Source organism: Muntiacus reevesi, chromosome 2 (assembly GCF_963930625.1).
Source record: "Muntiacus reevesi chromosome 2, mMunRee1.1, whole genome shotgun sequence".
Classification (NCBI taxonomy): Eukaryota; Metazoa; Chordata; class Mammalia; order Artiodactyla; family Cervidae; genus Muntiacus; species Muntiacus reevesi.
The window spans coordinates 1,400,423-1,415,412 of record NC_089250.1 but is presented as its reverse complement, the minus strand read 5'-3'; the positions used below and the strand labels follow the sequence as shown (position 1 = coordinate 1,415,412).

Below are 14,990 nucleotides of genomic sequence, written 5' to 3'. Positions count from 1 at the left end.
AGAGTTTAGTGAATTTAGTCTATCTCCTGTATGTTACTTAACAAATTTTTATATACTGTTTGTGAGCTTAGTCGCTTAGTTGTGTCCAGCTATTTGTGACCCCATGGATTTGTAACTTGCTAGCCTCCTCTGCCCATGGAATCCTCCAGGCAAGAATACTGGATTGCCATTCCCTTCCCCAGGGGATTTTCCTGACCCAGGGACTGAACCCAGGTCTCCTGCATTTTCAGCAGATTCTTTATAATCTGAGCTACCAGGGAAGCCCATATACTGTTTACTATAAGCAAATATTCATTGCATACTCACAGTAACTCTATGAAGCGGGTACTATTTTTATGCTTATTTTATGAATGAGAAACTCCAGGCAAGTAGCTTGCTCAAGGTCACATGGCTTACAAGTGGATAAAATGGGATTTGAATGCAAAGCCAGGTTTCGTGTTCCATGCCATTAACTACTATGCTATCCTGCTGTAGAGCACATACTCTAGTACTGGAAAAAGGCATCAAAAAATCATCACCATCATCATCATCCCAACAGGAAGGGCTAGCATTACCTGGGCAGTGATCATGTGCCAGGCACAGAAATCCTATAAGAAAGGTACTTTTTAATTCCCATTTTCAGTTGAGCAAACTGAGGCTCAGAGAGGTTAGCAACTTTTCTAAGATCACAGGGGTACTCAATGTGAGTGCTGGAGGCAGCGCCAGGGCAACAGAAAGGCAGATGGTAGTGAGTGTGACTGACGATATTTAATCTCCATAACTTTCCCAGCACTGGCCTGGATGAGAAACAAGGATGATGAAAAGGAGAGAACCCTGCCTCTGTAGCAGTTGAATTCAATCTGGGCACCACAGATTAGTCCTAAAAATAGCCCCAAATGTGACCAAGGAAGCATTTTTCCCCATGATTTACTTATCTCTCCAAAACGTGTGACTTTAATCTTTCTGTTAAAAGAAGCTGGGCTCAGGCAGGACAAATGACCCATCTGGCAGAGGCATAAGGAAGGATTAGCTCTTTGATTTGGCTTTGTCTATCAAGGTCTAAAATTCTTTTCCAGACTTAATTTACATTCTATTCTCTGCAAGTAATTTAGAGGCATCCGCTAGCATTTTTATTCTCCCACTCATGAGTCTAACTCTTAGAAAGAAAAATAAAACACAACAAAAACATATGCCAAGGTAAGGAGAGCAGACATGCTAAACAGAAGCTGTGATGTTGCTTTGTGGGTTTTGAAAAAAAAAATGCAGGTTACCTTTTAAAAGGAATAGCCAAATGCATGCAAATATTATCTTTGAAGGTTGGAAGCACAGAGAAATCTCTACAAATTATGCTTTGGAAGACAGATGGCCTAAGACTCCTCATAGAGTTATCACACAGTTGAGATGGGCAAACTGGACAATATGTCTGCCAGCTAGCGTGGCCACCAGCCTCACTTTTTTGAGTCAAATGTCAATTAGGCAAGAACTGGCACTCACATGGATGTGAGTCCATGGATGTCTCTGGGAATAGGCAGTTGAAAATCCATTCATCATCATTCAATCCCTGCTCTTACTGTAATGATACCAGAGCATGTTGGAAAGCTACTGGTCCAATGGCTTAGCACCTCCTAAAACCACTTCCAAGCAGAGCCCTGAAGGGTGATTTCCTTGGCTCATATTGGTTCTCAGTGCTGTGACTGTGACACATGTCCTGCTAGACCAGCCAGGAGAAAGTAAGTGCAGATGGTTCAATATCCCAGGGCTCATCAAAATCTATTTGCCTGATTTCAGAAATAATCTATTAAATGCTCCCTTTTTAATTATCTTTTCTCAGGCACAAACTTTCCCATTATGTTTGCCAAGTAGCTGTGTTTTTATGTAGTATATGGACTTTGCTGGCTTCTTTGTCTATTTTATCCATTTCTTTCCAATCCTGGAGTTAGTATACTCTTATAAATGTCCTCACACATTATCATTTTATCTTAGGCTGGAAAGTGTCATGCATTCTTAATCTATCTTGATGGCAAAAACTGCTCTCTCTCTCTCGAGTCACTCAGTCATGTCCAACTCTTGTGACCCCATGGACTGTAGCCCGCCATGCTCCCGTGTCCATGGGATTCTCCAGGCAAGAATACTGAAGCAGGTTGCCATTTCCTTCCGTCTATAACCGTAACTATATACAAATACAGGCCCAAGATACCACATGATAATACCCACTAAATGGATATGTGTTCTGCAGATCAACCTCATGACCCAGCTGTCATGGCTTCTGTACCCTTGTATGTAGCTCTACCTGTATTCAGTTGAACTTGTTAATGTGGTTTGTATGAAAGTTCTTAATAATAACACCTCACTTTGAATTAGCACTTTCCTTTTTTCAAAGTATTCTCACATCTGCAGTTTCTTTGCATCTCACTGTTCTACCTACATGTTAGGTAAGACATTTTATTATTTAACAGGACAGATAAACTTTGAGTGAGATTAACAGTTCTTTTAAGTTGACATGATTAGATAAGAACAAAATCCAGATTAAAACTCCACATTCTTAAACATGGGTTTGAAGTCTTTTTGTTTTTTTTTTTTTTTACTAAATTTATGTAAGGGCTGATTGATCATTTAAAGCTAGAGGTGCACAGAGGGTAGGGAACCAGTCTATCACATTTTACTAGTGCACCGTCACACTGCTCCATCACAGGAGACCCTTCACCGTGGATCTCCGTCATGTCCAACTCTTTGTAACCCCATGGACTGTAGCCTGCCAGGTGCCTCCGTCCACAGGATTCTTCAGGCAAGAACACTGGAGTGGGTAGCTGTTCCCTTCTCCAGGGGATCTTCCCGACTCGGGAGTCGAGCCTGGGTCTCCTGCATTGTAGGCAAATTCTTTACCATCTGAGTCACCAGGGAAGCCCATTGACAATAAAACAAAGGAAACCAAAATATTCTAGATCGTCCACCAGAATGTCATGTTCCTTGGTTAAGATGGACATTGGCTTTGCCCAGGACTGAGATGAGGATGCAATATTAATGACTGCCTACTCTTCTCATTCTCACTTCCTAAATTACTCTGCTTGTGCTATCTGGGATCACATCTCAAATAAACTCTTTCGATTGTTCTCCCAGAGTTGGCCTCTGGAAGAATCTAAACAAAGAGAAGTAGCAACATGAATAAGAAGCATTTTAGGCTCCTTTCTACATGTAAGCTAGAGTGTTAGGTGAGGAGTTTGATTTTTTTCAAACATCCTCAGTTTTCTTCCTCTTAAAATTGTGCTATCCCTACTCTGGAGGTAATTTTGCTTCTGGAACTGGAGTCCTACAGATGGCACTGGTCCAGAGAGACAGGCCTTCTACCATCTCTACAATGAATAAATGAAATTATTGGTCAGTCTCAGCTTCCTGATATTAATTCACCCCTTGCCATGGCATATATTTCAGCTTTTTTGTTAAGCATTAGACAGCCCACACCTCACTTCATCTGGCTTCCTTGTGGTCATCATATATTTTCCATGGAGTTGATTCCCTTTGCATTCAGTTTCCTTCCCACTTATTTGGTATAAAATCAACTATCAGCCAAACTCAGCACTGGCACACTTTGGGGCCAGATGCCTGTGGCTTCAAGGCTTTTCTACAGCACAGTGCGACCGCTAAGCTGTTTCTTCTGAGTCATTGGCCTCCATCCCTACCCTTGCTGAGAAGGGAAACTGTGTAATACTGACTGCCAGGGCTTTTTTGTGATGGGAGGTCCAGAGATCTAGAGGAAAATCACCATTATCTGCTTTGTCCCAATAGTTCTCACATGCAATGGCAACACATCTTGGGAAGGTACAGTCTGATGAGGGAAAGAGGTTTTAAAAAGACTTGGCAGACTGGTGTGGAATACACTACCAATTCCCTTCCCCACCTCTTAAAACTTGAATTTGTTTTTGTCTTTTATCATATAAACAACCAGACTGGTTGTTTTCTGAACAGAGGCCATTTCAGCTGTGAATGAACCCAGTTGTGGCTTTCTGGCTAGAGTTGTGATTCTTAGCAGACACTGAGGTTACTGACAGAAAAAGACCAGGACTCCTGGACCAGGCATTTGCCTTCCTCAAGCCCACTTCCTGCCTCCTGGGAAACGAGGAAATGCAATCAAAAAAGGAAATCCAAGGAAGTTACCAAGTGAACTAACAAACAATGGACTCATAATGGCTCTCTAGAAAAAAATTTTTTTTTTCATTTCTGCCAATCTCAAATATTTCAGAGAAGTCTATGAACAGATGAAACACAGAGGTAAGAGGAGCTTGGAATATACTCACAGAAGCTAATGTCATTCTTCTATGACCTTCCACAGAGGCTAGAAAGTCAATAGGTGGGATTTAAATGAGATAATAATCAGTAAAATAACTAGAGTGTTTTTCAGCAGCTTTCTCAGCATAGTAACTTAAGGCGTGAAAAGAACTGGCTTTATCACACAGTTTTTATCTGTCTTTGTCTTTTGGGAAGAAAACCTATCTTACTTGAGTTGATTCTGTTCATTCATTTCTGTTCTTTTATTTCTTGTATTGCTACACAGATCATCCATATAAAAATATTTAAGTGAATGCCACCTTAATGGCGAGACAGATCATTAGGCCAGTCAATATCTCCTCCAGATGAGTGGTTTTAAACTGAGCATCTTGAATCTCCTGGGGTTTGGCAGAAGTGCCTTCAGAGGAAGGTATGGAGCAGAAGAGGAAACAGGAGTAGGGCAGCTGTCATCAGCTACAATGCATGGTCTCCAACTCAACCAAATAGTGCTTCTACTGGTTGGAAAAACCGAAAGGTTTTTCTTACACATTGACCAATGAGTGAGCCATCGTTAGAAGAAATAGACACAAGTAAAATTGTGCTGTGTGAATGGTGATCTGAAAACTGCTGCCATGGATGCAGATTGCTAACTTCTAAATAAATGACACTGCCTTTTCTGAGCAAGTCCTAACAGGGCTCCACGTGGAGTACAGTGCAGAGAACTCTGCACCGGGACACAGAAAATACAGTTCTACTCTCAACATTGTCACTTCCTTGGCTGCCTCTTCTACGACCTGTGAGTTGGGGCTAAAAGGATAAGTTGCTTGTAGACAAGAGATCCTGTGATTTTGAGGCTTCCAGCCAAGACTTCAGGAATGATAATAGCTAAGAGCTTAGTGACAGGTGAGAAAGGATGAGCTATGAGCACAGCCCTTTATTTATCTTTTTCTTCTCAGTGTTCAGCCACACTAACCTTACCCATCTTTCACTTTAGATTCTGTTAAGGCCATTTGTAGAAAAGTGTTTGTCTTAGTTTAGGTTCTTCTAAAAGTAGGCTTTGAGATAAGGATTTGAGTGCACATAGTGGAAGGTAATCTAGGAACTAACAGTTAGGGGAGTGGAGAAATGAGAAGGGAAGAAAAGGCAGCTAATAAAGGGAATGTTATAAAGTAGGTTACAGTTGTTGGCATCTGGGGTTCAAACCTACTTCAGAGCTTTGGGAGGATATAGAGAATACTTATTCAACTGTCCCACACAGTGGGCAAGGAAGAGAGGTATTACCTCCCGAGGGAAATTTACTCCTAGGGACATGAAGTCCTGACCACTTGTAGGCTGGCTGTAGTTGGGCTGAGAGAAAGACCTGGAGAGTTGCAGAAGAGGCTGTTGACTAAATTGGAACCATGAATGCCAAGGGATATGGGATAAGCACTGATGTTTACTAGTGTTGGTACCATCCCATTTTACAGATGAGGAACCTGAAGTTCAACAAGACAAGTCAAAGTCACCTAACTGACTTAACCACAACACAACACCAGCTTCTTTTCTAAATTATGGCATGTTTGACTTCTTGAGGATACCAATACACATTTATAAAAATAATCATCATTTTGATAACTTCTACCTAGTAAAGAGAAATGGTGCTGGGAAAATAATGATTTTTAAAACTCTAGTAGGAAAATTAAGTGTTAAAGTAAATAGTAAGATTCCAGTATAAATCTTTATACTTTAAAATATAAGTATAATTCAACTTTAATAAAAATATAGATAAAATATTTATTGAGTCAGAAATGAACATTTCTGCACAGAAACGACTTGCCATATTTTTTCAGGTTTCATCATCAAATGAGTCTAATTTATTATTAATTGCAATAAGTTAAATAAACCTGTTAGCCAAGACACAGCAGCATTCAGGAAAGCCTTGCCCAGCGCTCTGAATCTCACTTTCGGACCCATAAATGTGTTGAAGTAATTTGGCATAAATACTAATTCTTATTTTTCATTAGTTCAGATCAACAAGAGTTCAATGGACAACAGTTAAGATATGCAACCTTCTTACCATGAGCAACTTATTTAACTCTTCCAGTAAATCTCTCAGAATATTTCCAAGGATGAGCAAATTAGGGGGTGGAAATAGTCAAAGGTGGATAAATAGTGATGATAAGTTGTTGATTTCTGACCAGTTTTAGTGATACCTGCTGTTTTATCTGCCTGGTGATGAGTCTTTCTTCCAGGTAGCACACCCAGGCTGAATTTCAGGGAACCACCTCTCTCCCATTCTCAGTCCAAGTAGTTTAGGTAACTGACTCTTTATTGGTTCTAGGGAGAGTCATGCAACCAATGTTTGTCCAATTAGTATATTCCATCCTCCAGGCCACGGGGATCCTAGTTCAGGAGTGGTCCTGGGTGGCTTTTAAGCCATGCTCTGGTTTCTGGTATTTTGTTGTAACTATGAGTAAGAGGAGTTTCTGCATACTGAGACTGGCAGGCCTGGAGCTGCTAGTGGCTTTCTTGCCAGGAGAGTCTGCCCAAGATTTACAGTCAGTGCAGAGAACGTCATTGGGAGATGAAACATGGGTCTTGAGGACATCATTTGAGCCCCTGGATGTAGTTATGCGGCAAGTCATTAACATCCTCGCTTTTTGCCTTTATGCACCAATTACAAGCATATATGCTTATATGCATCAATTCCTTTCTGTGCTTCAGTTTCAGTTAGTTTGTAATTTTTCAGCTAAAGGAGTTCCACCTAATACTACAGGCTGCAAGACTCCCAAATCCAGTGCCCAATCTAGCACACTCTGAGTGCTTCTTGCTGCTGATAACAATGATACAATAAAGTTCATTTGCAGGAGTTTCTTAAAATGATATTGAAAATACAATGGGATTATTTCTAGTGATGCAAATCATTATTAGTGTAGGTGGATCTGGAACAAAAGTGCTTCTTATACCTGAACTTCTATTTGCTTGGTTTAACACAAAATAGCTCTGCTATTATTCATTTTGAGTTCACCTATTAAACTATTAATGCACAGTATTTTAAAAATTTAATTGCAACAAAGCAGGGAAGCTTTCATATGCCACACCTTGTAAAAATTTAAGGGAAAGAACACGTTAAAAAAGAAAATTACCTTGAAACATTTACTAATATTATAATCCATTATATTAATTCAATTGTTTAATAAATACTTATGAGCACCTGCTTTTCACAGAAGAATAAAAGTATGAACAAATTCAACTGTTTTCTTTTGGTTTGGCAGTTTATGCAGTATTTGGTCTTCTTTCACAGACATAACTGCTGAATCTAGAGGTTTGTTACCTAAGGTCTGTTACCTAAGGTTACCTAAGGTCTGTTACGTAAGGCATCAATACAAATATTTCGTTTTTCATGTGAAATTTACTCACTGCCTTCCTTTTAAAGAGTTTAAGTGATAAAAAAATTAACAGTTTAAGAAACACTAGTTATGACTGTTCAATAGAGGCAGGGGTCATTGTGTAGTCCTATGTTAAGCACAGTTAGGCCTAAAGCACAAACAATATGGTAAGGAAGAAACATTTGCTGACTTGGGGCCACATGAATTTTTTAGTGTGTGATTTTAAATTGTAAAAATAAATCTAACTCCCTTGAGAACAGCAGCTTCTGCAACAAGATTACAACTCTGTGCAACCCAAACACATGAACATTTGGCTTTAGACAGCACAGAAACCTTCCAATTAGTTATAACCAGTGCATATGTAGAGAGACAGAAACTCCCGCGTGGGATGTGGACAACTGATGACAGCAGTCCCACAGAGCATCACTGGTGGTCAGCTCTTACGGGCTTTCACTTCATGCTTCCAGGTACTGTGCCATCAGTCAGCTTACCGTGCTCAGTCTTAGCTGCTAGGCTTTTAGCTACATTCAAAATTTTCCATTTAAATGAAAATTACCTTCTACATTGAAATTATATAAAATGCACATAATATTAAACATTAGCATATGTCAACTTTGTGTGCTATTTGTTTTACACCTAACTTTAAAATACATTTCTTGATATCAGAGAGTATAACTGTATTTTTGTTATTACATATGTATTTTCTGGCTTCTCAGGTGGTGCTAGTGGTAAAGAACCCACCTGCCAATGCAAGATTTGCAGGAGATGTGGGTTCGATCGCTGGGTGGGAAAAATCCCCTGGAGGAGGGCATGGCAGCCCACTCCAGTATTCTTGCTTGGAGAAGCCCACGGCCAGAGAAGCCTGATGGGTTTGCAGTCCACAGGATCACAAAGGGTCGGACACGACTGAAGAAATTTAGCATGCATGAATTGTATATTCTGTATGTATCTTATTCCCATCATTTTATATCAAATACAGGCAATATGGAAGTGCTTTTCTCAGATTAATGAGACTGAGTTTGGGGGGTCATTTTAATTAATGCTTCAACACATTTGAAGAACTAGGCAAAAATGTAAAGTACAACAGAAAAAAATATAATATGAAACTTCACTACTTATTTTCTTAGGTGTTTATTGATTAAAGTGGAAACTTACATTACCATATGTAAAATAGAGAGCCAAGGGAAATTTGCTGTGTGTCTCAGGAAACTCAAACAGGGGCTCTGTATCAACCTAGGGGGTGGGATGGGGAGGGAGATGGGAGGGAGGTTCAAAGGGAGGAGATATGTATACCTGTGGCTGATTCATGTTGAGGTTTTACAGAAAACAGCAAAATTCTGTGAAGTAATTATCCTTCAATAAAAAATGAATTAATTTTAAAAAAAGATACTAGCTCATTGACTGAAAATTAAAAACTGCTTTTTGGAAGAGTATCTTGGTATGAAATCTTAAGTAAGTCATTTGATCTCAAAAACTTGGCTACCTTCTTTGCAAAATGATAATGTATTACTTTGAAAGTCACATAATAAATGAAAGCTAATTTCCTTGCATATCAATCAATGAAGCCATATAATAAATACTTGACTAAATTGCACTTTGTTGGACATATAAAGGAGTTCCTAAAGATATGTTAAAAGTCAAACATCAAATAACATGAACAGCAGAGTCAAATAAAACTTTGAAAAAATTTTGAAAAAATATCTCAAAGTCTTGGTTACTAAAAAATTGAGGTCTAAGTCCAATGATTTCTTATTCCTACAAACACATATTTCAAAATTGTTATCCTTTTGACAATGTTACAACAGTTGCTAGAAAAGCAAAACAAACTTCTCTAATCTTTGTTGTTCACATAAACAGAGCCAAAGGAGCAAACAAAATGACTTGGTGTGAGACATTACAAGTTCATCTTTCTACTGAAGTTTTGGGATTGAGAAATACTGTGGTTAAAAAAAATCACATGAAAGCTGACATGGAGACTTCACAATCAATTACCATATTAAGGTGTAGAAAAAATAAAGTTGAGAAAAATAAATTAAATTGCTATTTTATTCCTTAAATTTTATTTATTTATTTATTGATTTTGTTTTGTGAGATCTTAGTTCCCTGATCAGGGATTGAACACAAACCCCCTGCAGTGGAAGCATGGAGTCTTAAGTACTGGACCACCAGGTAGGTCCCCAGAGTTGTTGTATTAAAAATACCTGAATTATATATGTCTGCATGATTATGGAATTTATATCCAGTATGGCTGTAAAACGGCACGAAACACTCTTGCATCTGCAAGAGTCTAATCTTAGTCTCCATTAGAATCAAAATTGGTTCTTCCAGGATGACAGAGCTTTACAATAACCTATTAGAATATTTTCCTTGGTATCCTCTACTTGGTCTGCGTCACGTATGGGGGTGTCACACACTAGATGAAGCATGGACCATCAGCAATGCGGTGTGAGGGGATGAGAAAAGGGCACAGTTTAGATTCTGAAGTGCTTCATTGGTTTCACAAAAGCTTTTTGGTTTCCTGGTGTCATGGGCTGTTTTTAGAAGTCTTGTTGGACTTGTTAAAACCCTGTTAGTTATTTTTGGCGAAATTTGGATTTCAGAAGGGAACTGTCAAGTTATCCATGAGAAATTTCCAAGGAGTCTCTGGTTTAATGACAAGGAGAAATCCCAGCTCTAAGGCACCAGGGGAGAAAGAGCATCAGATCTGAGGAGGTTGGAGGGCTGGCCTGGCAACACCAACACGTGCTGTTGGGCCAGTTGTTTCCTTTGATGTCGGCAACGATAAGAATGATGCTGCAACAAAGGCAAAGTGCCTGACAAAGAAACTTAGACTAGAATGAAAATATGTAAAATAATAAAACTAAAAACGAAAGTAAATCATCTCTAAATTAGAATAGAATTAATGATAAGATATTACTTTGATATTAATAAATACTTCCATTTCTCATTTAGAGGACTAGTTCCAAAAAAACGCAATATGTTAAAAAAAACTTTTTAATCTACTTTTATGATAACTATTCTTATTAATGACCATAAGTTTGCCAGAGCTGTCTGTTACTTATGAATTACTTGCATATTAACAGGCAATCTATTTCTTCTTAATATCTTAATAATTATCTAATTGCATTCTATTTTCTTTACTCCCTATGGAATATTGTCCAAGTTGGACAATATCTAGGCAATTTAGAATAACATCAGTAATAACATACTAATTTTCTCAGTGAAGGAATTTCAATCCAGATGAGACTTGGTCACTAGTGATAAAGGAAGAACTGATGATTCAGTTCAGAGACAATGATGCCACATACTAATACAATTAGAAACTCCCTGAAACTGAATTTTCATGATCTTATTTTTGCAAGTCTTTTCTCCAGAATCAAAGATATAAATATCTCAATAACTTTCAGGCAACTAAGTTCATCTATCTGATACCAGTTTTTTCCCCTTATAAACACGAATTTTTTTTAAGCACAGAAGGACAAAGTTTAAATATTTTTTCAAGTGGAAAAATTCAATAGTGTAAGCTAGAAAAAGATAGGGTTCTAATGGATTGAATAGTCTCTTCAGTTTCAGTGATTTAGAAATATCTGTGGGTCATGTCATAGAACTAGAAAGAGAACCAAAAGGGTAATTTTTAAGATAGTGAATTTCCTATCTGAAGGAAGATGCATTCAGCCATGGGGAAATTTTAATACAAAACAAATGATTAGACATTTAAAAAACAATTTGGCATGCACGTTAAGTCACTTCAGTCATGCCTGACTCTTTGGGACCCCATGGACTGTAGCCCACCAGGCTCCTCTGTCCAGGGGATTCTCCAGGTAAAAATACCGGAGTTGGTTGCCATGCCTTCCTTGGGGATCTTCCCAGCCCAGGGATCTAATCCACATCTCTTAAGTCTCCTGCATTGACAGGTGGGTTCTTCACCATGAGGACCACCTGGGAAGCCCCCAAAATGTTACATACACATGTACACACAACAACAACACAAACATCACATGGTGATGGTGATGGCTTTGTCGCTCAGTCGTGTCTGACTCTGTGCGACCCCATGGATTGTAGTCTACCAGGCTCCTCCTTCCATGGGATTTCCCATACAAGAATACTGGAGTGGGTAGCCTTTCCCTTCTCCAGGGGATCCTCCCAACCCAGGAATCGAACCCAGGCCTCCTGTAATGCAAGCAGATTCGTCACCAACTGAGGCACCAGATAAACATCACATACCAAACTTAAAAAAAAAAAAAGAAAACCCTAAATGACCCTTGATGTCTGTGACTACGAAGAGTGGCCCACTCACAATTAGAACTCGAGCCTCATTCTGGTGTGGGAAAAAGTGAACTGACCTTTTTTGGCGAGACTGTTGTTAGGTTCATACTTCTCAATCAACACTTGGACTTGCTCTTGCTTTAAAGGTGGGTAAAGTATTTCATTTAGCCGGGGATCTCGCTGCTTGAGGTTGATAAAATCCATCATCTGATCAACTGTAAGGTATGGTTTGCTTTTGGCACCACTAAAAACAGTTAAACACCAGGAAATTAGCAGGTTTTTCTGTCAAGTCTCATTCATGTATTTGCATTTAGCAGCTCTCTAGAAATAAAGCCTGCCATACCTGGCAAGAGCACGCTATACTGGAATTCCTATCTGGCCCTAAACACATTGTGTGGCTCCATCACAACTGCTGTATCTCTATGGGATGCAAACACTTTGCAATGACTGCCACCAAATCCCAATGCCCTTGAACTATACCAGATGCAAAAGAAAACCACAGTAGGGAACATGCATTTTGTGTGTGAAGGTGCAGCGCTCTAAAGGGAGTACAGGTTATGGGTTGCTGTTTTGATTATGATGCTAAACTGGTTTAGTCATCAAATTCTCATATTCTGCTTAATCATCCTAAAGATGTATTTATTACTCATTACTAAAAAGAACCAATATGATTGGGCACATTTTCCTTTTCATTAAAATTATGCTTCAGCAAGAGTCTATAACTCTGCCATGTAGTGTGATTCAAAATTCCCATTTCAATCCTGTTGACAACCCAAAGACAAGTTCAATGGTACAGATGTTGCAGATGTTCTATCAATAACTGATGGCAATGAACTCAGCAAAGTACTGTGCCTGATTTCCATATGAAAAAAATCTTTATTTAGCTTATCAATTTTGGGTTGGTCTGTCAGCATGTAGATTTCAGTATATCAAGAAGGTTAAATTAGTACTTCCCCATATTTGCCTTGGTGTTTTGATTTCTTTTTTTTTTCAAGCATTAAAAAAGTAATGTCTGTATAATTTCTAATATAAAAGCAAATAATTTTCAGCTGGGAGGGTTCTTAGTGATCTGAAATTCTCATTTCACTGATGCAATGCAGAGAAGTATGATGACGGATTCCCGGATCAGCGTTCTTTCTACAACATGAATCTATCTCTGCAAAGACTCTTGCATACATGCCTCTCAGTTCTAGCCATAGTCTTCAAATCATACAGAGACTCCAGAGAAAATTAAGACAATGAAACCCTGCAACAAGTCACAGCAAATATCACTCACTACAAGCAGTGACTGAACCTCAGAGATATGAATGCGTGACTGTCTCCAACAAATGACGCAGAAGCACTGCTATTACTCATTGTACAAAGAGATTATGACATCTCCCTCTACCACTCAAAATGCTGCCACAGCCACAGTGAGTACCACTGTAAGCAGGAACAAATGGGTTAAAATGTGTTCTCTTACAATTCGGAAAAGATGTTATCAATTTCAGGTCGAGGACAAAGGTTGTTCAGGAAAACTCTGTACACTTCAGGAGTGAAATCTTCTTGAGGTATCGAATCATTCTGGGGAATAAAATAAAAGGGTCAGTAAATGGTCTTTTTCTTCATTATCTTCCCTTCCTGTTTTGTCTCTCTGTTTCCTCCTTCCCTCCTTCTTTCCTCTTTCTTTTCTTTTAAGAGCTCAGGGTAAGCATTCAGAAAGCATCTACGAGGCTATGATTATAGGGACACTAGTTTTTGAGGTATCAAAATCATTTTCTGTTTTCTCATTATATTTTAAGCTTAAGAGTTTTCTCCTGAAGGGATGTTAAGGCAATTTCTAAAGTAAGTTAGATCTAGTAAAAACATGGTCTGTTCACCATTTTTTTCTTTTAGGTTGCTTTTCCTGGTGACTTTAATCTCATTTTTAATTGTGATAAAGTATACAGAACATAAATATGTCATTTTCACCACTTTTAAATGTACAAATCAGTGGCATGAAGAGCATTCACATTGTTTATATGCTGTTTAGCAGACTTTTGAGTGAATGTATTTTTCTTTCAAGAACCTGGAGAAGGACATTTTCAAAATGAAAACATAAGATTCCAATTTTGTGTCTTTTTTTTTCCAAACAGTGTAAGTTACAACACAGTTTTCATAAGTAGGACACCAATCATCATTTGTCACCGATTCCTCTCAGTCCTATTGTTTAGAAAGTAAGTCACTGATATAAAAACTGAGTTCTGTGACTTAATTTTCTGTTTACTGGGGCTGCCATGGAAACCGGAAGCATGTATTCAAGCGTTTGTTAACAGGAAGGACATTCTTCATGCCGTTTTTTCTATTTTGGGTATGTGTTTATATGATTATTTTTATTTTTAAGCCCTAAATCAAAGAAAACATCCTTCCTTTTACCATATTCATATTTTTGTAAATATACTTTTATAGAAGTATCTAAAAATTATTCTCTGAATTATGGTCTGAGACCGCACTGCTTGCTAACAGATAAGAAAACTTAGTTCACCACTTGGCAAACAGCAGGAGTCCTACATTTGAGAAATGAACAAATAAAATAACATATTCTTTACTAAATTGATTTATGGAGCAGGAAAAAAAATTCATTTTGCAAAATAGCATTTTGAGACAACCAAACAACACACATCATTTATATACAGCAAGAAGCATTAAATGGTTAAGCTCAGTAACCTGGACAATAACTTTGAAATCATGAGTACAAGCAGCCAGTTCCAAGAGGGAAATTCCAACATATTGTTTCATGATGATTTGCCACTCATAAAATGGGGAAAAGTTTAACCTGTGAACAGGTTTCCAAAATTCCATTTAATTTACAAAGTGAGAGAATACTTTTGACTGGAGAATGTACACTTTTTAATTGCCACACTCTCTCTGAGTTAGGCACCCATGTCTCTTATAAGTAGCTTTGAAAATAGACAAAAATGAGCATTGGTATCATATTCTCTGGCTGAGAGATACAGGGAAGAGAGATTTAAAAACAAATCTCAAGGAAATACTCAGTGCCTCATTTGGCCAACTCGAGCATCAGACTTTATTGGAGTTGATGAACCCCAAATTTGTTCTCTTATACTCCACACTGTTTAGTTACTATTTAGAGCT

The 14,990-nt window shown here is 38.3% G+C and overlaps 1 protein-coding gene across 4 annotated transcripts in view; it reads right to left on the bottom strand.

The window, feature by feature from the left end:
* The window catches only part of PLCB1 (phospholipase C beta 1), an 830,993-nt gene that overhangs the window by 230,252 nt on the left and 585,751 nt on the right, over positions 1-14,990 (bottom strand). For all 4 annotated transcript variants that reach the window (XM_065920849.1, XM_065920850.1, XM_065920853.1 and 1 more), the window contains exons 8-9: positions 13,339-13,439; positions 11,954-12,120 (exon numbers count right to left, since the gene is read on the bottom strand). In XM_065920849.1, the coding sequence (XP_065776921.1) occupies positions 11,954-12,120; positions 13,339-13,439 (268 nt within the window). The remainder of the gene's footprint in view (positions 1-11,953; positions 12,121-13,338; positions 13,440-14,990) is intronic.